Source organism: Astatotilapia calliptera, chromosome 18 (genome assembly GCF_900246225.1).
Source record: "Astatotilapia calliptera chromosome 18, fAstCal1.2, whole genome shotgun sequence".
NCBI classification, from domain to species: Eukaryota; Metazoa; Chordata; class Actinopteri; order Cichliformes; family Cichlidae; genus Astatotilapia; species Astatotilapia calliptera.
The window spans coordinates 9,110,683-9,138,465 of NC_039319.1; the positions used below are offsets into that span (position 1 = coordinate 9,110,683).

At 39.5% G+C, this 27,783-nt stretch overlaps 1 protein-coding gene across 1 annotated transcript; it reads left to right on the forward strand.

Moving 5' to 3' along the window:
* Positions 1-27,375, forward strand: LOC113010768 (uncharacterized). Its single transcript, XM_026149974.1, has 35 exons — positions 1-92; positions 3,503-3,555; positions 4,071-4,097; positions 4,183-4,251; positions 5,181-5,234; positions 5,378-5,458; positions 5,621-5,683; positions 5,765-5,830; positions 7,012-7,080; positions 7,160-7,210; positions 8,854-8,958; positions 9,090-9,155; positions 12,606-12,665; positions 12,821-12,892; positions 13,041-13,106; positions 13,317-13,385; positions 13,547-13,606; positions 13,867-13,932; positions 17,937-17,999; positions 18,463-18,516; positions 18,612-18,683; positions 18,778-18,849; positions 19,243-19,299; positions 19,618-19,689; positions 19,771-19,839; positions 19,971-20,042; positions 20,242-20,304; positions 20,477-20,539; positions 21,239-21,313; positions 21,397-21,436; positions 22,246-22,297; positions 22,517-22,931; positions 23,828-25,295; positions 25,953-26,002; positions 27,316-27,375. The coding sequence occupies exons 2-35, from the start codon at positions 3,508-3,510 to the stop codon at positions 27,373-27,375; spliced, it is 3,909 nt and encodes a 1,302-aa protein (XP_026005759.1). The 5' UTR covers positions 1-92; positions 3,503-3,507.
* Positions 27,376-27,783: the final 408 nt, after the last annotated feature.

The window sequence follows — 27,783 nt, forward strand, 5'->3', positions numbered from 1 at the left end:
TGACCGTGAAGGAGTCGTCGGTTTGCTCCGCACTGATTTTGTTTATTACAAATTAGATGTCCACGAGTGTCTGCGGCGTCTTCAAACCTCCGGTAGGTGAAACTGCTCAGTGAGACATCGACGGGACTTTCTGTCTGTGTACAAGCTTCTTGTTTATCATTTACAGTTAAATATACGCACAGTGGAAGCTAACCTGCGTTATTTTTGGTTTCCAGTGTTGACACTGTAGTTGGTCAGGTCCTGTAAGCTTACGGTTTATTATTGACTCAAATACATTTCTTCAGTTTTGAGAAGCACTGTGAGTATAAATTGCATGGTTGTATTTGTAATTGGTAGCGTGAAAACAATTCAGTCAGAATATTTGTGATTAATTCCTTAATCGCAACGCCTGGAGCAACTAAAAACTAAACAGTAAGAGCAAATGTTTGTGAGTCAACCCTCGAAAAGTTAAACTTAAAAGCTGCAATAGGAAATGGGGAGCGGGCGTTCAATGAACCGTTAATTTTTTTTTTTAGTTTGAACCCTTTTAGAGTAGCTTTGCGTGATTCACAGTTTAGCCTTACTTTACTTTAGCCTTGGTGCAGACCCTCGGTTCTAGTGATGGGTCGTTCGCGAACGAAATGGCTCTTAGAGCCGGCTCTTTGACGTGAACGACGAGAGCCGGCTCCTTATCGCGAGCCGTGACGGCTCGTGGTTTTTTTTTTTTTTTTCTCTCAGCCTCTGTCTCGCACTTTTTTCCGCTTCACTCTGCACGCGAGCCTTGTGCTTTACGCTGGGCAGAGGGGGGAGGGGCGGTAGTTACACTCAGTAGCACAGGAACAGAGCCAGAGAGAGAGAAAGAGAGCCAGGGACAACAACGTCACATTAGAAAGGTATAGTAATCATCCACAACTATTTTCGGTTGCAGATGATAAAGGATTCAGAAAGTGCGGATTCATGCGGGCCCATATGACAGAATGTGCATGTTCTTTTTGTTTTCATATTATAATTTATATTTAATTGTGTTTTGCAGTGTTTTGTGTTGTTTTCACTTTAAATTTGTAAAAGGAAACAGCTGAAAATTTAAATAGTTAAAAGTTGAAATGTGAATAGTTGATTTTTGTATTATATGATTTATTTATTACATTTTATGTGGAGTGAATAAATAAAAGTATATTTACAGTGGTCCCTAGAGACAAAGCACATACAAACTTCAAATCACGTACGAACTCTGAAGCATGTACAAACTCCAAAACACGTAAAAACACGTACAAACTCCAAAACACGTAAAAACTCCAAAACACGTAAAAACACGTACAAACTCCGAAGCACGTAAAAACTCAAAACACTTACAAAAGACAACAGAAGTGCTCCAGGATGCTGGGCGCAGTGTTTAGCTTTTGTTATCTTGTGGCTACACAATCCAGCAAGTACCCAACGACCGGATTTGGTGTGTGATAGTAACAGGTAGATGAACTTTTTTTTTAATTATTTGAATATATTTGAGTGCCTGTGTATAAATACACAAACAATACACACATGCTTTCAATTGTGTAATTTAAGTGATCTAGTAGCTCTGCTTTGGAAGTTCAGTTCATGCTAGAAATGTGTTTTGGAGTTTGTACGTGTTTTCAGAATCAGAATACTTTATTGATCCCTGGGGGAAATTATTTTTTGTTACAGTGCTCCATTTTAAACCAACATTAAGACAAGACAGACAATACACTAAGAATAGTACAATATATACATATACATACATACATACATAAGTCACTCATAAATAAATAGTCGGAAAAGAAACGTGTAGTTGTAGCAGTAAACAGTGTGTTAAGTGGATGCGTTGTACAGGGAGATGGCCACAGGCAGGAAAGATTTCCTGTGTCGTTCAGTGGTGCTTTTCGGTAATCTCAGTCTCTCACTGAACGTGCTCCTGTGACTGACCAGCATGTCATGGAGAGGGTGGGAGGTGTTATCCAACATTGTCTTTATCTTGGACAGCATCCGCCTCTCCGACACCACCTTGAGGGTGTCCAGCTCCATCCCCACAACATTGCTGGCCTTACGGATTAGTTTATTAAGTCTGTTGGCATCTGCGACCCTCAGCCTGCTCCCCCAGCATGCAACAGCATAGAGGATTTTGTCTCTAGGGGCCACCGCATATATTTATATATAAACATATATAAATAAAACCACTTTTTTACGTTAGTAATTCCTTTTGTGCATAATTTTATATTATTGTGAATAATAAATTAATTAAAGCAACAAAACAACCTGAAGAGCCGGTTCGGAGCCGAAAGAGCCGGCTCTTTTTAGTGAGCCGAGCCGAAAGAGCCGGCTCTCTAAAAAGAGCCGGAAATCCCATCACTACTCGGTTCATCCTGTATCTGAAACGAGCTCTTTAAGCTCCTCTCCTTTTGAGCTTTCTTTCTTCTGATTGGCTGCCCTTCATGGTCATAAGGTTTGAACAGCAGGTGGGTGGCTTCTGTTCACACAGCCAGAGCTAACACGGCCATATTATTTTTTTAAAAAACACTATCTAATATTGAGCACTGAGAACAGTCTTAAGCCTGAGCTTTTGATTCAGAGGATTCTACATATGCTGACCTCATCATTTGAAATAAATATGTTTAATAGAAGCATGCACCACTGTAACAGTATGTACATATGGCTGAAAATATTACTTTTCGTGTTTATTTAAAATTTATATATAGCTGAAATCAAATGCTCTGGAAGAGAGTCAGAGATTAATAACAGATATGATTCAATGCAGAGAGGTCTATTAACACATAGTGAGTGAGAAGGTGACTGGAAAGGAAAAACTCAATGCATCATGGGAATCCCCCGGCAGCCTACATCTATTGCAGCATAACTAAGGGAGGATTCAGGATCACCTGGTCCAGCCCTAACTATATGCTTTAGCAAAAAGGAAAGTTTTAAGCCTAATCTTGAATGTAGAGATAGTGTCTGTCTCCCAAATCCAAGCTGGAAGCTGGTTCCACAGAAGAGGGGCCTGAAAACTGAAGGCTCTCCCTCCCATTCAACTTTTAAATACTCTAGGAACAACAAGGAAGGCACCAGTGTGAGAGCGAAGTGTTCTGATAGGGTGATATGGTACTACAAGGTCATTAAGATAAGATGGGGCCTGATTATTTAAGACCTTGTATGTGAGGAGCAGGATTTTGAATTCAATTCTGGATTTAACAGGAAGCCAATGAAGGGAAGCCAAAACAGGAGAAATATGCTCTCTCTTTCTAGTCCCTGTCAGGACTCTTGCTGCAGCATTTTGGATTAGCTGAAGGCTTTTCAGGGAGTTTTTAGGACATCCTGATAATAATGAATTACAGTAGTTCAGCCTGGAAGTAATAAATGCATGAACTAGTGAATGCAATAAACTGTGGACAAGTCGATATTTGCTGTGCTGAATGGTGGAAGGTGGTCTCTTACTGCTGCTGCTGCTCCCGTTGGCATACAAATGGTGATGCTGCCATCACAAAGAAGTTAAACCCTTTATCTCTCTCTGCAGGCAGGATGGAGGTGTGTATGATGAAACCAGAAGTCAAGAAGAAACCAAAGTCGGTGAGAACATTTACAGTTAACACAGAACAAACACAAGCAATGCACAACCCCAACACATCACCCATACGGTGCTGTAAATGTATATACAGCCTGCAGTGCAGATGTTTTAAGTGTTGAAGTAAATTGAGAGTACTTGCACAAATTAGTCAGTGTACAAGCTGCATTTTACACTGAACAAGTTTTTCTGTAGAATCTTTCAAGCACTTTGCAGGAACGATGCTGGAGGAGTTATTTTGTCTGTGTTTTCAGGTCATCTTAGTGTTTACTGTGTCTTCTAATCCTGGACTGACTTCATCACAAAAAGCTGCACAATATCTTGTTCTTGTTATGGCTGCAAATTGTTATTTATGTATGCTGTATGTCTGAGCTGCTGCAGAGAATATTAGAGACTAATCGCACATCTTGTTAATATTTGCCTAATAGATTACAAGCTAAACCTTTAAACGCCCAAAGCCCAAACAGTACTTAGCATAGCTAACAGCTTCTCTTTTTTTCTCTCTCTTCTCCATTTATAGCCCAAACCTCCTCCGAAGCCCACAGAGGTAGAGTGATAAACACATAAATAAATAATTAAGCTGGTGTTTAAAATAATCACATGCTGTAAATATATTATAAACATATTTTCAGATAAAAAGAAATGAACCACAGAGACCTGAGAAACCCCCTCCTGCTGTTCCTCAGAGACCGACAGATTCTGTAAGTCCTGCGTGTGCACAGAAAATAAAAGATTTCAAATGTATTGACATCAAATGGTTAATGATAATAATACATGCTGACTTATTTGATTTTTCATTGAAATGATGAAGCTAACAGGAGCTGAACTGTTCAAAAACGGCTTCTTCCCATATGGACGTTAGGTGTGAGATTGTTTTTGAATGGGATGACCTCTGAGTACAAAAGAAATATCTGCTTTATAATTTTGGTCATTTATTAAAAGCCAATAAAGCTTCTTCTGTAATAAAAGAAAAATTTGTCACCTGTATCAATTAGACTTTTACTAACTGATCATTTGATCACATCTGATTTGTTTTAGTCATTTTTAAGATCTTAAATTTTATTATATTTTTTCCTTTGTGTTAATTTTTTTTTTGTGTACATTGTTAATTTTTACCTTATATCGTTTTACTTTATGGGCCATTCTTATTTATTTAAACTATTATGTTATTTTTTTGTTTTTTGGGAAATCTTATCTTATTCAGCCTAAACATTTTTCTTAAGCTGTTTTCACACATGCCTGCCAGCCTTGAACACTGACACAAGTGATGTGAGAACGCAGTCAGATCGTTCATCAGCCGGTCTGTAACCTGCCAGCGCTTGAGCAGAGTCTTTGTGATGTCAGCGATTTGTACCAGTGTGAGATTAGAACAAATAAGTGTCAGGTGAATTCACAGGTAGTGAGTGTCTGCCTGTGAAAAGCACGCAGAGCATTTCCAGTAATCAAAGTTACTCCTGCTTTGCCCTGAATGTGAGAAAGATGAACTTTGAATAATGTTCTGACAGGATTCTCTACAGTTTTGTGTGAAAGTGGCTCTTCAGTCTAAAAAACTGTGTGGTTTCTAAAAATCTGTTTTAAATTGTTCTACTGTACTCATTTATTTCAAACCAGATTTGTATTTTCTCCACAGGAACTGAGTCACACACAATACAGACTGAAAAAAGTCACAGCAGCATACAATGGGGTGTGTACACATTGTGTTGCTTCTCCACTACTGCTGTTTACCACTTACATCATTACAGCTTTCCTTCATTTTCCTACTTCAGATATCTCGCTCATTTGTGTGACCTTTAAAAACAAGTTTACAACTTTTTTTTTCTTTATCAGAACGATGGAAATGTGAAGCAACAACAGACAAAAGATAAACCACCCGAGACGCCCGTGGTCCCACCCAGACCCACAGAGAAGGTACAGCACATTTTCTCAGGGTCAATGTAAAACTATTGTTTTACTGTTTTCTGTTTTCATGTTGAAATGAACATGAGTTTGGAGCTTCTCAGGGTTTCATGTTTCTTTCCTGTTCCATATGTCTTTTGTTATTGTTCCATGTGGGGCGTTTTGTGTTTGCAGGAACTGAACGCCCCAACCAGATACAGCCAACGCAGGCCGAGCGCACAGACCAAGGTCACAGAGGTACAAACGCAGCAAAGTACCATCTTCCTCCTCGCTTCTTTTCATAAACTCCCAGATCAAAACCTTCCTCTTTCTTTCCAGAGTGCCAAAGAAACTGAGCAACTTGAAGCTGCTGCGGTTCCCAAAGATGATGCAGACTTCAAACAGGTATTTGAACTGCACCCAATAATGCTCAGCTCAGGCTTAGTTCATGCACAGTACATACAATGTCTTGCTCTTTCTCTACACGTGTGCTTTGTTGTAGGGTAATAACTCAATGCTGACTGGAATATTTCAGTGGAGCCAAAAAGGGAGAGCGCCCACTTTCACTATTAGCAAAGCACCTCCAGCTGTTCAGTGTAAATGCACAGCAGGGCTTTAGACAAGCTTTAACATTTTGTGTTAGCATATCAGGGTGTGTGTGTGTGTACTTTTGCACTGTTTCAGGCTAATGTATCTACTTGTTGTTTATACTGTTCTGTAAGCAGTGATGCACAACAAGTTGTTTCAAAATTAGTTAATGATGGATGTGGAAGTGGCGAAATCCTATTTTTCATTATATAAATGAATATTTCTTTTAAATTATGATGCCTGTTCCTCCCTAGAAACAATTTCCCCTCCATTTTAATAATCTTGACTCGCCCCTCGTCCTGTCTTCTTGCCAGTCTGGAAACCCTCAAGCAGAGGAATCAGTGTTAGGACTAATAAGGGATGTTTGTTCTGCGTTGAATCTGTGGTAGGTACATTGTAATCGAAACTTTCCCGAAACCCTGTGCAGTAGGGCAAACTAATGTTCATCCACCTGCACAGGTGTGAATGCTGTCTTTGGATAGTCTTGTGGGCTACATTGTAAGGTCTACATAGATTCAACGCAGATGTATAAATGAAACATAAAGCGGCGTCCAGACAAAAAGCGCACATTGTCACACATTGCTTTGTCGTTGATGGTCACTTGCTAGAAAATGTGCCAATTGCCTAAGTAACAATCTTGTGTATTTACCACCTTGCCACAAATGAATCACCAGTGTTCTTCACTCTCATTGGTAGTCGCTTCAGTCGCTCACATCAAAGTTGGGAAAATTTTGAAAATATGAGAATTTGAAGCATTAACAAAAAATAAAAACATAGTATCTGTATAAACAAAGTACATCACATCATGAGATTAAAAAGTTAAAGATCTCTGCAGCATTTAAATAAATAAGAATAATAATCCAGCCCATTTTGCCAGGTCTCTCCACATATGAGAGCTGCTGTTTGTGACTCTTTCTGAGCCTTTCTGGTCAGCTGAGTAGTCAGAGTTTAGTTTTAATGTGGATTGGTGTGCTGAGCTTTCTTTTTTTCCTACTCAGGGTTACATGACGAATGGAGAGGAAAAGACTGATGACGTCCCAGTCAAACAGGCTCCCGACAGCAAACCGGTATGTGTCATGCGTGTTACCAAGCGCTCCACTGTCAGTGATCTCAGCTGTTTTTGTGACATGTGACTGTGGTTGGCAGGGCGTTCTGAAAGCAGTAATGAAAGGGTTGCAATTCAAGTCATCGCCAAAGGTACGAAGCCCAGCCTGAGCTTTCTGTTAGTGGTGGCTGCTGCGCGTTACTGTCTCTCAAACACTTTGACTGATGGTCGCGGTGGTGTTAACTGCACTGTGTGGGTTTTCTTCACTTTGCCTTGATGTTGCTTTACTTTCAAAAATGATCGAATATTTAATAAGACGATAACACAAAATATATCTTTGGCTGCACAAATTGAAAACAACTTGTTGGTTTAATTTAGCTCTGGTGTTTATAAACACTTTCCTATTTTAACAATCCACCAAGATGTGCAAGCACGTGAAAGTTGGTGCATGAACAGTGTTGGCAAGGTTACTTTTAAAATGTATTCCACTACAGATTACAGAATACATGCCCCAAAATGTATTTAGTAACGTATTCCGTTACGTAGGTATTCTGAATACTTTGGATTACTTAATATATTATCGTGCTTTTTACAACTACATGAATGTACTATTGCTGTGTGATTTATTACTTTTACTGAAGGTTGCTCGCCATACCAATACTAACTAGATTTTTAAATCTTAATATAAAATGAGTAACAGTAGGGTGGACATTAGGTAAGGCTGCACTTTTAGCAGCGATCTCGTATAGAAAACTATTCCCCGCGTATATAAAACAGGTCTGCGGCTCCGAACCGTAGTAAAGGGACCTCTGGCTAATACGTCGGGTTCCGTGTTGGGCTCGTAGCCGAAAACTAGCTTTACTTTGTTGTCTGGGTCAAGTTTGCTAGCGAGAGACAAAGAGCGGCGTTGAAAGGCTGCTCCAACGGAACCTTCGAGTCTTAATAGCTTACTTACAACTGGGCTCGTCAGGCACTCTTTTTGGCTGCAGTGGTTATTATTATATTTACATGCTCCCATCTCCCGTTTCTGGTCGGTCACAACTCTTACTGTTCGACTCTCCTTTTTCTCCCTCCTCGCGCTCACAGACACATAATGGGTATGGCAGTCCATTCTCCCTGCAGCACTACACTGCCCATGAGGCTACATTCTTTAGGGCTATGCCTGTAAAACTCTGCCTATTGCCTTCATATTAAATCATTTTTTAAATAATAATTTAAAAAAATATTTCTTCATGTGATTATGCGGGCTGCAAGTCGAGGTGACATGGGCCCTGAGATTGAGACACAGGCATTAGAGCCTCTTAATGCGTGTTTTGTTCGGGTTTCCACCGGTGTGGAATTACCAAAAAGGGCACAGCCTAACATATGAAACAGGAAAATAATCCATTTATTTCAACAAAGTAACTGTATTCTGAATACTACCTTTTTAAACGGTAACTGTAACGGAATACAGTTACTCATATTTTGTATTTTAAATACGTAACAGTTGTACATGTATACTCCCCAACACTGTGCATAAAATCACACTTCCTGTCTTTAACATGTTTTTTGGGGTCTACTTTGTTTACTGCCTACTAAGTTTTCACATGACGTCACTTCATTTGTAACTTTGTTGAGAGCCGCATTTGCCTGTTACAATACTTTGTTTTGGTTAATGACCAACTTGTTTCATATGTAAAGAAATTGTAGATGTTGGCGCCCGTGCTTTAGGGTATAGCCACATTTGTTTTTGTGGGGGGGGGTTTTTTGCGTCTTGTTTTTTGTTTATCAATCACATTGTTGACTCTTTTTTCAGGCCAGCAGAAAGCAGAGTCCAGATTCTAGCACAGAAGAAGTGGCCTCAGAAAACCAACAATCTGTAGAGAAAATCAAGCAAGAAAAAACCGCAGAACCCAAACAGGTACAAACTGATAAAAGAATATTAAAAGTAAAGTTCTGCTTTTCCATTTAAAACGCACACATTATATGATTAGTGTGTAGACTTAATGTTGGATAATTTTTTTTGACTCTTTTTTTCTTGTTTGCTCTCAGGTCAGTAAAGCCGTCAGTGATGCTGAAGAAGGAGAAGAAGAGGCGAAAACATCAGAAACGTCCCATGTAAGTTTTGTTGCAGTGGCATTAGCATTGGGGAGAAACTCCACAGGAGGAAAGAGGCAAAGATGCCATCATTTAAACACAAAGCTCTAATTCTGTGTATGTATTTAGATCCTGTTCATAAGCCGTACAGCAGCAGTCTGGAGTAACTTTGAATTAATTTTGCTGCTGTGTTTATGCCAAAAGAAAACAAACAAACATTCCTTTCCAGGGAAAGAGAGGTTTCTTCTCTGGTATCCTTAAAAACAAACAAAAAAAATCACCAAATGAGATGTCAGCACAAGTGAGTGTGCACTATTTCTTAAATAATAAAATGATGTAAAATGTAGAAATAAAAATGTTCTTCTGCTTCCCTGGCCACTGTGTCTGTGGGGATGGTGTTTGCTCTGTGTTCTAGCATCCTGATGATACCAGGTTTGTGCTCCAGTGGATGATGAGAGTCAAACCTTAAATACTGATCCATATGTGTAGGTTTACGGTATACGTCAACTTTTAAATGTCCCCCATTACTGATAGAAATCTCACAGTCTAAGAGGCTAACCTGCCACTTTTCATATCCTCCCTGGTGAATTTGATGTGTTGGTCCACCGAGTCAATGTGATCCGTGAATTGTGGTACATCCTGAGATTTGATTTTCACCCAGACAATCAAATCTCAGGATCAGGAGGGGTATAGGACTCACACAAATGCACTCTTTATTAAGACGCAAGCTATAAAATTCCAGGATCTGGTAAAGTTTAAAACAGTGCAAATAATATATAAAGCAAGGAAAGGGATGCTCCCAGTCGAAATAAGTAAATGGTTCTTAGAGAGAGAAGGGAGGTATAATTTTGGAGGGAAGTGGAATTTAAAAATACAAAGAGTAAGAACAACTTTTAAAAGGATGTCTATTTCAATAGCGGGAGTTAAATTCTGGAATGAGTTAAAAGAAGAAATGAAGGTCAGTAGTAGAGATGGCACGATACCACTTTTTAATGTCCGATACCGATTCCGATATCATAAATTTGGATATCTGCCGATACCGATATGAATCCGATATAGCGTATTTTGTAATCAATAAAACTGTTTTTTTATAAATATATTGCTGCATTTTGTATAAGTTCATACTCAAGTTTTAAAAAACAAGAGATTGAAGCTATTCTGTTATACCTGTATGCAAAAAATGCACTCCATTTTATAGTTCAGCAACACTGATCAATCTAATAAATTTAAACCTACACCATCCTCCCTATTCTGGTATTTTAAAGAGTACTTAGTGGATATATTAAGCAACCTAACTAATAGGGTTGCCAACTCCCAGCAAAAATATTAGGGAACCACCCCCCGCCCTTAATCGATGTAATCAACTTTAATTTAATGCAAGTGTAAAACAAATGCACAGAAATCAATTATTTTTCTTCAATATTTAAATAGATTCAACATCTTGCTTCAACAGAATTGCAGACTGCACAGATGGTACCTTTCCAAAGGAAAAAGTACTATAGCTTACTAGGGTGTATATTAGACTTATTAGTTACTATATACAATAATGGATTTCTATACATTTAATCAGATGACCACTTTTGTTGTAAGATTCAGATAATTATTTATTCAAAGTTTTTAAATGACATAACAAAGAAAAGTATTTCTTTGTGCCCCCCTCTCCCTGTTAGTGCCCTACCTGGCCCCTGACAAAGCTTTGCTAGACCCGCCCCTGCACAGTTACCAGCCGTCAGCTACTTAGAAAAGGATCTTGGTGTTATTTGTCTCTCAGAAACAGTTCATAACTTCCCTTCAACTCATTCATGTCACCTAAAAGGTAAACCTGTTTCTCCATCACCTGCTCAGCTCTGATGATTCAGTAAGGACATCTCCTGGATTCATCTTCATGTTTCCCTCTCACCACATATCCAAACAGATATCATGACCAGCAGCTTTTACAGCTGTGGCCCCAGCAAACCTCAGCTGATACTAGAAAGTAATGTTAAATACATTCTAACAACAGCTTTTCACGCTTAAACATGCCGCTGGTCTCCTCTTTCTAGCGCAAAGTGGGCGATAAACAAACAAGAAAGACGGGACTTGCGGCAGAAAAGCCGATCAGCTGATGATTGATCAGTTTCATGTTTGAAGTAATAACAGGAGAGGAAGGGGGAGGGAATGAGAGAAGTAGATGCAACTGCGCAGCAAAGACAGAATAACTCCAGCTTTGTGTCTATTTTTTAATTCTAGCTGAAGTATGGGACAAATCGCTTCCTTTTCACCTCAATATGGAACTCCGATGGCCAGTCCAGCTGTGGCTCAATATATCAGTTGTTAAGCTTAACGTGGAAATACTATGCAAACATTCAGGGATGAACTTACACACTTGCTTTACTTCTCTGGGATAGTTTTCGCCGAGATGAAATGCCGCAGTTAGGAAGCACGTACGAGGCTCCAAATGCTCCAACAGACCGCCAAACAGCCGCTCTATCACGTGACACATACTGCTCCGATGCGCCGATCTGGGTTACGCCAAGTAGCGCGTTTTGTGAGGTGATTTTGTGATACTTCGGATCGGATTACATTTTTTATTTCTCTCCGATATCCGATCCAGTAATTTAGGTCCGTATCGGACCGATACCGATACGTAATATCGGATCGGACCATCTCTAGTCAGTAGTGATATAAACCAGTTTAAAATAAAACTCAAAAAATAAATTTTAAATAAGTAAAAGAATGAAGAAAATGCAATTAACCCAAGACAGCAGTCAAAGTGATGTTTATTTTCCTTTGCAAAATAGTAAATCTAAACATAGTTTTAGTCGAATGTGAGAAAAGTTGAAACCATTGTATACGTTTTTCTTGTTTAAATTTAGATGACGAGGAAATGATTAAGATGTAAACCTGAGGGGGTCGGGCTAAATAAATACATACTTCTGCCTACTCCTTTTCAAACAACTGCATGGAATGATATTATGAAATGTTGGTGAATGTATATGTTTGAAATAAAAATGAACTGAACTGAACAGGTGTCATCCACATACCTAAACTAATGACTTGGTGATGTTCCAGGGTAGGATAACAAAGCCCTCTTTTCCATTTTTTCCATGTACAAGTTGGCCACAATGGGTGAAACTGGGGAACCCATGGCACACCCATTTTTCTGTCTGTAGTACTGACCCTTGCATGTGAAATAGGTGGAATGAAGACACAAACACATTTGGTCGGTCCTGAGAGTGGTCCTGTTGCTGAGGTTGGGGTCCTGTAATCTCCTATGAACCACCTCCAACGTTTTAGTGACTGTTTCCCCAGATGAAACAATCAGACCATTGTTTCATCTGGGGAAACAGGCAGTTAGCCGAGACTGAAGAAGTCATTTGGATGAGTGGCGAAATGTTTCTCCCACTGAAAATGCTGAGTCCAGAATCAACTTTTTGGATAATATTAGTGTTATTATCTTTTTTAAAATCTGAAATCATTTTGGTGTTTCAGGAGAATCTGAGTTCTCACAGTGACCTTTCTGCCAGCAGCGACAGCCTGTCTGAAAACAAGGTGAGGCCCTGTAGCTGCTGTAGTGGCAGCAGAGATAATGTTATCTGGAATTACAGTGTACACATACAGCTCAGTGGTATATTTACCTGCAAAATTAGTTGTCTGACTTTGGGTAGAATAACCGAGCATGAGCATGCTGTTCGTGTCTGTTTCAGGAAAAAAAACAATGGTACAGTGGGATGTTAAAGAAGAGGTGGAAACCAACAGAAAGTCTTCAAAATGATCAGGTAGAATCATCAAAAATACACATAAAACATACCAGATTATATGCACATGTATTGCGTAACTAGTCACACAAAAGACATAAGCTCGCATGATTAGGTTACTGCTTCCATCACCTGATAATCAAATTGCACGCTCTTATTTTTTGGGCAGGACAATAAAGCAGACAGTAATTCTGAAGACCTAGAAGAAGAGGAGAAAACATCAGAGATGTCTCATGTAAGTTTTCTTATCTTTAGCAAATGAGGAAATTCTCTTGCACAAGAGGATAGAGGCCGAGGGAGGGAGTTAGACAAGCTGCCATGGAGTTGTTTTTGTTCGGAAGCTCTAATTTTGTACATGCGTTTAGATCATCAATATCAATTCTCTTGTGTTTGTGGAAAGATGGAGATGTGTGGTCATCATCATGTTTTATCTAATCTATCTTAGGAAAAGGAAAGCTACTTGTTTGGTTTCCTTAAAAAGCCAAAAAAACCAGCCGCTGAGACGCCAACGCAGGTGAGCTTGCAACAGAACTGTTCAAAATAACAATTTAAATTGTTAAAATAATGGTTTAACTTTTAGGAGAACTTATTTGCCTTAGAAATACGTGGACAGAAACATTAATTTTAGTTTATCGGTATATTTTTTTTCCCTCTCAAATGACTTTGGTGTTTCAGGAGAATCTGAGTGCCCACAGTGAGCTTTCTGCCAGCAGCGACAGCCTGTCTAAAAACAAGGTGAGGTCCAGCAGCTGCTGTAGTGGCAGCAGAGATAACGTCACGTGGAATTTTAATGTACACACAGAGATCTGTGATAAATGAGCACGAGCATACTGTTCCTGTTTGTCTCAGGGAAAAAAAACTACGATACGCTGGGATGTTAAAGAAGTTGCCGAAACAAGCCAAAGCTGAAAGTGATCAGTTAGAAAATCTGATAAAACATTCCCTGACTCCCATGATGTTTTTCATAACTACTTAAACAAAAAATTTTGTTTCAGGACCAGCAGTCCCTGCATGGTGACTTACCCAACTCCAATGATGATCTGACTGTAGCCCAGTCAAAGGTGAGGATCATTTAATATTATCTTGATGTAATTCCAATTAATTGTTCTGATGTCACCAAGAAAAGATAATTTTTTTTCCCAAAACTCCTGGAGAAGGGATGCCCGGCAGGGGTTGTGTAAACCGCTGAAATTATTAAATGACAGGCTCTCAATAACTAGTGTGCATTTGGGGAGGCCACCCAGATACATTTGCGGACTTATTTTTATCTATTTCTAGTCTGTATTAGAAAATAAAAAGTGCGGAACAGTCGTCCATCTCTAATTTTAAAAGTTCAGTCACTACTTACTTTTCCAACCTACCCCCATCTCTTATGTTCCAGACTAGTTTTTACTGTGGCAGTGCAAATATCATTCAGCTTCTTCTCCATAGAGGACCTCATTCCACCATTAAATAGACTCCAGTTCGACCATCTTGGACACGCGGCATGTCCTCATACTGCTCTAGATGTTCGCTGAGAGCTGCAGCACCCATGCAGTCCAAGTTCACCCACGTGACATGAGACTCGCAGGCGAGGCAGCTGAATTACATCATTCTGCTACATCATGAAATACACAACAGTTAAAATGTTTGCAGAGGAGAAACTTAAAAGTGGCTTTTTAAAAATGTATTTCAGAGTCAGTCTTTTGCAGCACTCAAATCCATTCATATGCACATGCAGAAATACTTTTTTTGCACCTTTGGTACATGCACACGCACAAACATCTTAAATCTTACGTCTGTAGGAAAAACATGAACTACTGCAAATATTGGTTTAAGCTGAAGGAAACTCAGGTAGGGTTCATGTGGTGGTCAGTAAAATACTAAAAGGTGTAAAGTGGAGAACATGGGGGGGAAATGGAGTTTATAGTGTATGTGTTAAGATAAGTTAAAAGAGTAAACAGCTCAGTGAAGATAATGGAGGCAAAAGTGTCAACAAAAAAGAGTTTTTAACAAACGTTGGAGGACTTTGTGTTATTATAATATTCATATCTGAAGCCAGAAATCTGAGGGTGATTGAACCAGACACTGCTAACTGACTGATGAAAACGCCAGTTGGTGGTGAAAACCTTTTTCTACTGTGTATAGGAGAAAGGAGGTGGAGCCTAACAGACAGCTACAAGCTACATCTGCCAAGGTTGGCACCAACCTTTAATCAAAGCAGACACACACCCAATAATGCAAACTAGAAGGATTATAAAAGATTTCACACCAGGACTGCTGAGGAGCTCATCCTGTGGTCACACTCAACCATCTCGGACAACAGCAGTCTTTTTTTCTGCTCTGGACAACCGCTGCAAGGTGGAGGGCCACTCTAATCAGACCAGCACCAGCTGTGATCCAAGATGATGGAGCTGGGGTTTGTTAGGATGATAAGAGATTCACAGGCCAGCAGGAGGTTATATTCAGGGGTGCACATAAGTGGTCCGCAGGTGCGCATTCGCTGGCAAAATAAAAGACGCGCATCAGATAAGAAGTTGCAACGCGCGTTTGCGTACATAAGATTTTCTGGAGGAGGACAGACATTTGTTTAGAACTCTTAAAGATGTCGAAGAAGCTCCTTTAAGCAATTACTTTGGTGTTCCTCCACCTCCAAAGAAATGTCAGAAGGAGTCCGAACCGCAAAAGAAGCGCGTATTCTCAGAAAAGTGGTTTGAGGAGGTGAGCTGGCTTCAAACAAATGATGAACGCACAGAGATGTGGTGCAAAATATGCTGTGAAAATCCCACTCTAGCGGACAAAAACAGTGCCTTTTATATGTACGCAAACGCGCCTTACAACTTCTTATCTGGTGCGCGTCTTTTATTTTGACAGCGAATGCGCACCTGCAGACCACTTATGTGCACCCCTGGTTATATTGGAGTAGCAAATAAAGGTTTTACAGAAGAAAGGTTTATGAATGTTAGTGATTATTTAAAGATGCTCCCCACATTTAGAATATAAACTGGTTGAAAACAATGTAAATTAAAGTGAAGTTTATATTTATTACTAAAGAATATAAATTCAGGTACTAGTGTTGCTCACTGGTTGAGCAGGTGCCTATATGCCTGATGGCTGAAATGCAGTGACCTGGGCTCGAGTCCCCTTCCCCGGCTCTCTCTCACCCTGTCAAAAAAGGCAAAAAGCCCCCAAATAAATATTTACAAAAGAGTATAAATGCAGTGCACAGGAATAAAAAATTGGATCGTGAGAGTGTGCTTCAAGGTAAATTAAAGGATTAGAGAGCAGGCAAAGTGAAGGTAATGGTGGGAAGGTGATAAATGAGAACAATCACTATCTAAACGTCAACACTTTGAAAGGGAGGTGTTTTCTTAAGTTGCAGTGCATTTGACCTCTCAGGTCTACTATAGATAGGCCTTACAGTTTAAGAATTGGTTCCCTGCATTACAGATATGCTATTGGCTAAACGTACCAGAGAAAGCAAAACAGAAATGACAAAGACGCGTTTATTATATTCAGGGACAAGCAGAACTTGACATAGGCAGACTAAAAAAAGCAAAATGTACAGGAAACAATTTTTCTCTTATTTTTCATATTCAGTCATAGTGATACTTTCCTGGTTATACGTATGCATATTTTGGAAGATTTTCTTTTTTGTTTTGTCACTGTGGTGGTATTGCCTAAATACTCTACAACTTCCAGAAGTGCTTTGCTTTGGTCTTTCTGATGAATGCACACATTGGTTAAGCATCACCATGTCAGACACTCCCTTCTGTCTGTCCTCTATTGCTCATCTAATTTACAGTCGTAGGGGGCTGAAGCCTACCCTGGTTGTCACAGGGTGAAAGGAAGGGTGCCATAGACAAATCAAGTCTGTCACCAAGCCAACACACAGAGTTCATGATTTCATGATGAGCTGTTGGCTCAAACAAAAACAAACAAACAAACAAACAAACAAAAAAACCCAACTTCTATGGCAAATCTCTTCATCCGCAACTTTTACTGAAACCGCTAACGAACCAGGTCTTATAATCAAACACCAAGCTACAGAGGAGACGTTGGTTTTTATTGTTCTTTGCTTTTAATTCAGGAGTTGGTGGTAAATACTGAGGCTCAGTTATCTGCCAGCTGTGAGAATGTGAATGACACAACCGTCACAAAGGTACTCGATTTAAAAAACAAAAAAAACCTTCTTCTCCTTTAAAAACAAAACAAAAATCAACTGTAGCTGCGTTAGTCATGTGAACATGAACTGAAACCTGGCCACACACATTAGATCTGATGCAGTGAGTGCAATGAGTCATTTACTGCTTTCAAATATGTGTCATGAAATATTGATACTTATATAATAATCTACATAATTAAAACCTCTGCAGATGTGTCAAAATCTTTATTACAAGTAAAATCTTACAAAGAAAAGACTCTAAAGTACTTACAGTTGAAGTAGTAATTAAGCAGAAAAGGTCCCTTTTTATTTTATAGTGTTTTTTAAATATTAAAGTAAGTCCTAAATACTGTATTTACATATAATTCTTTGGTTTGTTTTACACTTTTTGCAAGAATTCTTTGGACACATCACATCTTATCTTGACAACTGCACATTGAATTGAAATAAAAATTGATTTGACATGTTGACATCCTCGTGGATCCATATTAGTCCACTTCTAAGCAGCCAGTTTCTCAAACTCTCCACCTACCTGCTTGTAGTATACGCTTATGTGAAACTTAACTCAAGGAGTAAAATATTCGGGTGAGGACATTTTGCACACAATGTGTGAACGGTGCTTTTTTATTTTTTATTTTACTAACTTAAATGTGTTTTTAAGAAAATTAAGCAATAACTTTAGATGTCAAATAACTGTAAGGGAGTAGAAGTATAAGAGGAAATTAAAATACTATGCAAGTACACTTCAGTGAGGGTTAAACTTCCGTACAGTACTAGAATAAATCACTGTGACATTGAGGCTTACTGATATCGAAAGTCGGCGTGTTGTCAAGTTCCTGTTTTATTTTCCCTGAGACAATTTTTGCTACTGAATGTTTTAATGAATTTTAAAAAGTAACTTAAATGTGTTTGTTTTAGCAGAAAAAAGGAGGCCTGGCTAAAATTTTAAAAAGATCCGGCAGCATTGACAACCTGTTGGATGAGGTCAGTGTCAGCCCTGCGCAGAGCGATTACATGTTCAGCTTTTTACGTTCAGTGTTTATGCTAAATCAGTAATATTCCTCTTTCACACACGGCATCCCGTGTAATCTTGAAACTGTGTATAAAAGCAGACCTCATACTGAGTTGCTTCATTCTTGTCTTGTTTTTTTATTTGTTTGTCAGATCGTTTCCTTTGTGGGATTTCATGTCGTCACACTTTAACCACTTCCACATCAACATTTTAACTTTGTCTTGGTGCTTGAGTTACCCTTCGTTTTTGTTTTCTCTCTTCTGGATTCCTCAGTTCAACACACTGTTTTATCTCCAATCAATGTTTGGAGATATTGATCCTAATAAAAAGAAAAAGAAGAAGTCATTGTTAGCCATGTTACTTTTCAGACAGACCTTATGAAACTGATGTAGTCTGTACTGTCTGTTAGCAAGATTGTTAATTGTCTGATTTCAGGGGGAAAAACATTTCAGTGAGATGTTCAAGAGAGCTCCAAAACCAGCAGATGAGGTGCAGTGTTGCCCTTTAAAGAACTATAATACACTCAAAGATATTCAGTTGTACTTGTGTTGGTCTTTTTTATGCTTTATGTTGTGTTTGTTCAGGAAACAAACGCAGATGAAGAACAGAAATTATCAACCAGCGATGAAAACCTGTCAGAAGCAAACACAGCAACGGTACAGATGTGGACCAGAACATTTGGACAGTCACAGTCATGACCTGTTTCACCCTCATTTATGTCTTTGATTATTTACTGTTCATATATTTCAGGAAAAAACAGGAGGATTGGCAGGATTCTTCAAAAAGTCTCCCAAACCAGCTCCACGCTCTGTCGCTACTCAGGTGCCAAATACATTTGGATTTTTCATGTATTTTTATGCTTTTCAGAGTTAGATGTAGTACATTATCAGAAAATGACTCTTTAAGGCCAAAACTGTACTTCTTCCTTCGCATTTGTCATTACTTCTTACTTCAAAACAAGAATCAAAATGTCATTTATATTTATTTCACTTCTGAAAATATTCCACAGCAGCTCAAACAAGGATGCAAATAATGAAAAATTTAAACAAACACACAAACAAAAGCAGATGTCACACAGCTAATAAAATCTTATTGTCATGTCATCACGCTCAACCAGACCAAAGTTTTGAAAGCACCATCAATCAAAAGACTGTTTTCATCATTTAATACAATAATTTGGACTTTTTTCCTGAATTCACTGCATTTCTTTTCCAGGATCCCCTCTCGAGGCAGCTGTCAGCCAGCTGTGACAGCCTCACAGATGCAGGAAAGGTGAGATTACTACTGAAACTACTGTCAGGATAATCAGGTCGGGAAGTTATCCTTTCTCAGTGTTGTGGAGTTCTACTTGTGGAAATGCAGTGTCTGGTTTAGGCTATTTGTGCTGCTGCATGTAAGACGCAGCACACAGAAATAATATTCTGCTCTGTATTAATAATGTGATGCCAGCAAATCTAAATATAAGTTTAGATGAGAGACTCTGCATCAAAGGTTTTAAACATTATAGTGTAATCTTTACATTTTTGTCCCTGTTTGGTGCACAAAATAAGTGCTAATAGTTTATATAAGACTGTATTTGTCTTTTTAAAGGAGGCGGCTTTGGCAAACAGTCAGCTGTCTGCCAGTAATGACAATCTTTTAGAAGCTTCAAGCACCCCAAAGGTCAGACTTTTGATTTTAACACTGTTTCTGAGGTTTAGCAAATAAATAAATAAATGCCTCATGGTTTTATTTTGTTAACAGGAGAAAAAAGTCGTCTTCTCCGGGATCACTGGGATGTTCAGAAGGACGCCCAAAACTGAGGAGCAACAGGTAGAAATGACATCAATCACATAAAAATCCCAACTTTTTAAGCTTTTTAAGCTAATAATTTGGGCAAGTAACATTTTAGGAAATTTAGCCGATCTCTCTTGAAAATAAATTATTCCTGTTGTCTGCTGCAGGAAGATGAGGACATGGAGGCTCCAGCAGGAGGCGGGCTGAGACGCAAGAGGACCATCAAAAAGAAAAGACGAGTAAGAGCGCATACGAGGAGGAATAAGCACAATCAGTGCGACGTATGCTTTTTACTTCCAGTGTCAGCTGCTGTAGTTGGAGTTCATCAACAATAATCAATGCATATCCAGACGTTTTCTTACATCATTTGAGTTCTCAGTTTTGATGTCAAAGCTCCACTTAAATAAATAAAACATTACTCTTGTTTATTTCTTTCAGGTTGTGTCATTCCGAGTTAAGAAAACTCTTCCTAACATTCCCAAACTTGGCCTGGCTTCTCAGGTACCTGCATCTGTCTGTTGTTATTTTTGTTTTGTTGGCGTTTTTTTTTTTCCACCAGATTTTCCAAAGTTATATTTATTAATAATTAACTTGCAGTCAGTCTGTAAAATGTAAAGTCTTTCAGTGTAGATTATTGTGGTCTATGACAACCATCATCATTTTTCCTCCACAGACTTCAGATGAAATGCCTTGCATTGAGGAAACTCTTGAGTTGCAGGAGATGAGCCCAGCACAGGTCAGCATGATGGCATTAAAGATTTTAAGTTAAAATATTCATTGTGGTTCATGAATGAAATTTTTAAAATTCTCCACTTGATGTTCATATTGTTTAATTTAACCTCCAACCAGAACTATGATTTTCAACTGTCTTTAATTTTCATTTTTCTAAATTTTCACACAAGAAATGTTTGTATAGGATAACCTCTGACTTTTGATGTGGACCTGTCACGTATGTGTTATTATATGTATATCGTAATTTACAATGTGTACACCACCGCAGTAGATTTTAAGCAGAATGTAATATGTGGCTGGAGTTCAGATTATCAGCTTTAATTCACAGGGTTTAACAAAAGTGTTGCATTAACTCACTGAGACTGAGGGGGGAAAAATTAGGAGTGACCGAATCAACAGTCTGGTGGATTCGACTACAATGATCAGCTCAGCAACACCACTGAAGAAAACTGAAGTGCATAATGACAGAATATTTTTCATGGTTTTAAAAAACCCAATATCATAGCATCGAGCCAAGTCGAGAACACTATCAAAGGAAGTAGACACATCACTTTCAAAGACTGCAATCAAGAGACGCCTTCATGAATTCAGTTCAGTTTTATTTATGTACCGCCAGTGCACAACAAAAGCGTCTCAAGGTGCTTAAATTGACAGGAAACTCGCAACAGTGCGACTAACAGCTGTTTTATTATTTGTTTTCCAGGAGAGCACAGTGGAGGTTCAGCCGGTGGAGATGGCTGCTTATCCGACTGAGGAAAACCCAGTCGAAACTGAGCCGGTGAGCCTCAGAGTTTGTGAGTGTTAGTCATTTATGGTATTTGACAGATGAGTTGTCTCTTCATTCAAGCTTCTTGTTTTCAGGAAGAGGATGAGCTTTTGGAGTGGTGGAACACAGTCAAAGGTTAGTGTGGTTTCAACTAGGGCTGTTCGATATAACGATATATATCGGATGATGATATAAAAACGTCTATCGTTTCATTTTACCCTATCGTTTGTTTCGCGGTGTCGCAAAATAAACTGTTTACGGCAATATTTTTTTCATCGTTTTTGATGGTCACTGTAGTGGCTATATTAATTTCTTAAAGTTCTCTCTTTCTCTTATATTTAATATAACCACACTACAGACGGACAAGCGCCTGTTTTTATGCGTTATGGTTAGCAACAACAACGGTAACAGCATCGCGTGTCCGCTTGTTTATTTTCCACAAACCTTTCACAATAAAGCTCAAGATCCCGTTGAGACTTTTCAAAATAAACTGAGTCACGTGAAAGAGCAGATGAGAATTAAAAAAGAGCCGCCAGGTGCTAAAAAATAAACCTTGGACTCAAACGTTAGAACAGGCTTTTCCCTGCAGCACAGAAAAGAAAAGAAAACGGCGGCCTTTACAACTTATGTCTAAAAATGTGTCGTTTCATGCATCGGTTAAAACACTCAACTCCAGCTACATGGCGCGCAGCTGGAAAGACTTCCCGCAAGTCAAGCTGCCCGAGATTCACAGAATTTACAGAAAATGTTACATTTTTGTGATTTATATTGTTATCGGACGATAGAATATCGTCCGATAACGTCTCATCTCATAAATCTCATATCGTCGGGATATGAGAATTTGGTCATATCGCACAGCCCTAGTTTCAACATTTAGGAGAACTATTATATATTTTTTATGTTTTCTGTCTACTCGTTGTATTATTTCTGCTGCTGTTTGCCAGGTTGGAAGGAGTGGAATGAGACTTCTGATTTCCGGGCAGAGGATGAGGAAATGTGAATACAGTTTCTGTTTTTTAATAACTTTACCTTCATGTTTCCAGTAAACATAATATTTGAGATTTTTGCATTTGTTTTTAGGGTATAATTCTTTTTTGATTTGTTGACAACTTTAAGGCTTAAATTTAGCAGTAAATCTAGTCTTAATAATAATAATTACAACTTTATGTGTCAGATTGATAAGCATAATGTTTCTGTTTGTGTCTGTTTCTGCAGGGCGATGGAGCAGGCAGCCGACCGCGTCTACATGGCAGCCCGTCTTTTCGTGCGTCTTTTCAACCAGCGCGGGGCGTCCTTACAGCATCGCATCCTGGAGCTTTTGGCTATGGCGGACGCTGCGGATGAGTTCCATAAGAAGACTGTGTCGGCCGCTGTGGGCGGAGGCGTGGCCAGCGTCGCGGGTAGCGTCACCACAATCACAGGCCTCATTCTGGCGCCTTTCACTTTTGGCGCCTCTATTATTGTGACAGCAGTGGGGATCGGTGTGGCGACGGCAGGCAGCATCACGTCAGCGACGGCTAAAATCACAGATACGGTCCACTCCAACATGGACCGTAAGAAGATGGAGAAAATGATCCAGGGCTACCAGGAGGAGATCAAAGTCCTCAGAGAGTGCATGGAGTTTGTGCAGGTGAGGGGATTTTTTCTAAAAGGTTAAGAACAAAGTATTTAAAGCACACTCTCTGAGATCAGAATACATTCCTGAGCCTACTAAAATATGATGGATTTTTTTTGTTTTGTTTTGAAATGCAAAGAAACATGTTGCCTGCCCAAGCTGAAATCTCTTAAGCTTTGCAGTAGTATCACAGATCCCTCAGCAGGTGGCATCATACAGCTCCAAGCTGTGTTGACTTGCAGCACCTGTTATTTCTATGGAGGCAGTAAGCATGTACTTAAATTTCACAGGACTGCAAAGCATCCAATGAAAACCTTATTTTGTATGTGCTATTTATTCACAAGATTATTTACGAGTTTTGTTAAGGTATTAAAATATACTTAAAAGTATTGATTTGGGCTTTTTCAAAGAGGATAAAGTGGCAGCCTTTCTTTCTCAAAGGTTAACGCCTGTGCATGGGTACGCGCTGCTCTGGTCAAGTGCTTATATGGCAGTTTACTGTGACACAATACTACATTACAGCACTGCAACAATGACTGCAGTGTTTTAAATTCCTAGGACTGTAAATCCAGAGTTTTGTATCCCTGAATTTAGACACTCTGAGATGTAATCTAGCCTCGATTCAGTCAGTTAAGTCCATGTTTAACTGATTGTGTATGGTTGGTACTTTATACCCCTTGGCTGTAAAAGGCTGATGGAGTATTGTCGTCACTCTGCTGGTTGGGCAGGAGGGCGGGCAGCGTGGACACCCAACTTTAACACCTAACTTTGGTGAACTCGACCTTTTAAGAAGAAAATAATAATTCTTTTAATAAATGTTAAAAAATGATATCTCAATAATATTTAATCAACAGGTTTGACTTTAAAATCAAATATATCCATCTCTTTATTGTCTCTCTTTTCTGCTGTAGAAAGGTCTTGACACCCTGCAGGAGTGGGATTTTGAGAAATACGCTCAAAGTGCTGCCAAAAAAGCTATGAACCACAACATTAAACACGTGATGAAAGAGGGAGGCCGCGCGGGAAAAGCCCTGATGATCAACACCAACCAGCTCGTCAGCACCGTGCAGGTTTTAGGTAGGGCAGGCGGCATAGCCAAGGCCGCTCAGGCCATCAGCGTCACCACAGGCGTCATGTCGGCACTCTTTTTGGCTTTGGATGTTTTCTTCCTCGCTAAAGACTCTCATGAGCTTCGCAAGGGTGCCAAAACCAAATTTGCCACCAAGATCAGAGAGGTATGTAAAGACCTTCAAGATGGCCTCCTGGAGCTCAACAGGGTGAAGACGCAGCTGCAGAAGACGATGGACGGCATTGAGGTGGAGGAGTTTGAGGAGGTTGAGGAGGTGGAAGTAGAGGTTGAGGACGACTTGGTGTCTAATCCAAAGAAGCTGGCTGAGCTGGAGCAGGAGCTGGACCTCCTGGAGGAGAAAGTGGACAAGAAGGTTGTAGAGGTTGAGAAGAAGGGTAAAGAAATGGAGAAGGAAAATTCAAAAATTAAAAAGGTGAAGAAAGAGGAGAAGAGCATAAAAGAAAAAGATGAGAAGGAGAAAAAGGAGAAGAGCTTGAAAGGAAAAGATGAAGAAAAGGAGAAAAAACAGGAGGACAGTAACGACAAAGACAAAGAGAAATGCAAGTCCAAAGAAAAGATGCCCGATGAGGAAAAAGAGGAGAAAAACAAGGCAAGTGGCAAAACTGCCAAAGAAGTCCTGAAACAACAGTCTCAGAAAGAAAGCAAACAAGACAAAAACACCAAAAACAGAATAACAGCTGGAAATGACAACTGTAATGGTAAGGTCAGCAAGATAAACGATGATATTGGTACAAATAAAACAACAGAGAAAGAGAAACATAAAAGTAGAAAAGAGCAGGAGGAAGTGAAGAGCAGATCAGAGGGCAGCAAAAGTGAGCGAGTGAAACCTGAGAGAGGAAGTGAAAGGAGAAGAAGCAGCAGGGATGATGAAGGAGAAAGGAAGCCACCTGAAAGTACATCTGTAAAAACAGGGGACCGCAGTAAGAGGAGACATAGCAGCAGCAGTGAGAAAGGGGTAGAAAGAGGAGGTGAACATCTAAATAGAGGAACTGGCGAAGAAAGGCAAAGCAGGAAAGGGAGCGAGGAGGATAGAGGAGTGAAGGACTGGAGAGCTGAAATGGCAAAAAATAGAGAAGAAAAGAGACAATGTCAGGAGACTGAGAACAGGAAGGAGTCGCACCAAGATCACGAAATATCATCAACGAAGAGGAGAGGGTCAGAAAGAGAGTTAGGAGGCAGCAGAGAGTATTCAAAGAGGAGCCACCACAAGAGGGAGCACAGGGAGAGGGGAGATGAGAAGCATGGGAGCAGGGTGGAGAGTGCAAGGAGGCAGTTTGAGAGGGCAGGAGGTGAGGGAGGTGACACAAAGGCAAAAAGAAAAGACGATGGAGAGAGTCAGAGGAGTAACAGAGAGAGGAGAGGAAGTGAAAGAGGGAGAGAGCATGAACACAGCCAACCAGGACAACGAGCTCGTGCCAAAGCTCTCCTGCGAGACGGACTGGACATTTAATTCTAACATCTACCGCCTTACCAACAAAAACATACAGTGTGTTACTTCAACAAGAAAATCCACTGCATCTACGGTTTCTCACAGTACTGCAGTAAACCAGTGATAGCTGTGTGTACATGGAGGCGTACATTACAAACAGGAGCAGCAGAAGGCTAACTGAACTCCTTTTAATGACGCAGATACAAGGATGAAACAGTAGCACTACTGGGGTGGGGGGTAGGGGTTGTCCCACTTCTGACCTGATGCTCTGTGAGGAGCTTCAAGTTGAAAGTCAGGACAGTTTGAAAAAGAAGCTGATTTTTGTCATTTGACAATAAGACAGTGATGTAGGAACGCCAGCAGCAGTGTTGTGAGCTGTCCAGAGATGCATTAGAATATCGTCTTGAAATTTTTTAGCATGTTTGGTTTTTGATTTTTGACTCCCAGAACGTCTTGATTACACCTCTTACAAATGTGATGAGTACGGGTGTCTTCATGGGATTTGTGTGATCCACAGATGATAACTCTAATGACTTTGATGCCTTCAGCACGACTGTTGGGTCAAAGGTAAAACTTTATTGTATCAGAGGAAAATTTACCTTCTGCTACTGTGCAGTGCTAAAAATAACTCGACATACAACATATAAATACCCCAATAAAACATGGCAAATGCAAAAACAATAAATAAATAAATAAAATCAACACTAACATCACTTCACATGGAATCAAATCAATTATGACACCTGAGAATACAAGTAAATCTGCTAAATTAGAATTCCAAGTTATCATTAGACAGTTATCAGTAAAAATAATAATAACCAACCGCTGCTAAGCCTTTGGCATACTGACACACTACATAATACAGTGACGATTAGCGTGCTAATGTTTGCAATAGGTTCAAACTCTGAATTTAGTCTCTCTGTTTCACTCATTTGCTTCTCCCTTTGAGTGGGAAAATGTAAGGGGGTCTATCTGCAAACACTGTGAGACACGACACTAAGACTTCCTATGAATCATTGCATTTGGAGGGGCAGATGTTTTAAGGTCCTGCCATACAGTCAACCTGCAGAATGACTCTTGCAAAAGCTTTCAGTGCGTTGTGGCATGGTGGCATGATTAGCAGAAAGTAGTCTACAGGCCATCGGCACTTTCTAGTCGACTAACTAATGCACTAAAATGGATAATAGTAAAAATAAGTAAGGGGAGGTTAATACATTTAAGATGTGGCTGAAGTCACTCTGTAATATTTCTGCAGCTGAATAATAAGCGAATTGTGAATGTGAATGGCTGAATTTGGTGAGTCGGGATGATTTGCAGCCCGTGCTATACCTACCCGTTTTATTTTCCACAGCTTCAGAGACACTACATTTAGATGTTTTATGTATGTTTTGCAATTGCAGTATTTGTATGTGATGGGTTTGTAGCTTAAACCTATTCGCTGGAACGTTCAAGACAATTTAACTACACAGCAAAGCAAGACACGAGTAGGCAAAGTTCTTTATGTTTCTCGTGCACGGGAGAGAACTGGACAAACGCCGTTCCTTCGCTTGACCCCAGTTGCTCTCGTCCGCTCCCCCCGTAACGCTGCTCTTTATTGAGGTTACATGAGTATGCATAGGTTCATTAACATATGACATATGCATACAAACAAAGAGTACCTTGTCTGTGCGTTGTGTGTGTGTGTGTGTGTGTGTGTGTGTGTGTGTGTGTGTGTGGTCAGAATGTGACCCCATAAACGACTTCCCTAAACCTGCTGGTCTGGGAGTCCAGCAGTTCATCTAAACAAAAGGCACTTAGACTAAAACAGATATAGATGTGTTTATCCTGCCATGAAACAGTAAGAAGGTATGACCTCTTAATGACCTCTCCCATGCTCTCAGGATGTGGGTGTGAATGCCAGAACAGTCTGGAAGGCACACAGAGTCTTTGCAGACTACTAAGGATCAGACCCCTATCAATATGACATCGATTCTAAACTCTAAGCATATATGAGTAAATATTTCTAAGCATAAATGACAATCAACCATATAAACCTGACAGTATGTAATTGCAGCATTTGTTTAGGCAGATTTAGGTGGGTTAGGTTTAGATGCTCCCTCCTTCCTCTGTTGAACACAATCAACCAAAGTCGGTGATTAAACACAGGATAAATGACAAAAAAACCAGTCATGATTATTACTGACTTCTAACATCATATAACCTTTTTTACATTTATTTAAAATATGTTACACAGTGTCTGTGTTTTTTTTTATTCGTGTATGAAAGTAAAACTTGTATGACTTGTATGTTTTAACAAGGTTTTCTTACAGAAATGCTCCAAATTGTTTTTTATATGACAAAAAAGCCAG

Excerpts from the sequence above, each read along its gene's own strand:
- LOC113010768 (XM_026149974.1), top strand. The coding sequence starts at position 3,508 with ATGGAGGTGTGTATGATGAAACCAGAAGTCAAGAAGAAACCAAAGTCG. Across the intron at positions 8,959-9,089 it reads AAACCGCAGAACCCAAACAG|GTCAGTAAAGCCGTCAGTGA; the intron begins GTACAAACTGAT and ends GTTTGCTCTCAG. Across the intron at positions 22,932-23,827 it reads AGTGCATGGAGTTTGTGCAG|AAAGGTCTTGACACCCTGCA; the intron begins GTGAGGGGATTT and ends TTTCTGCTGTAG.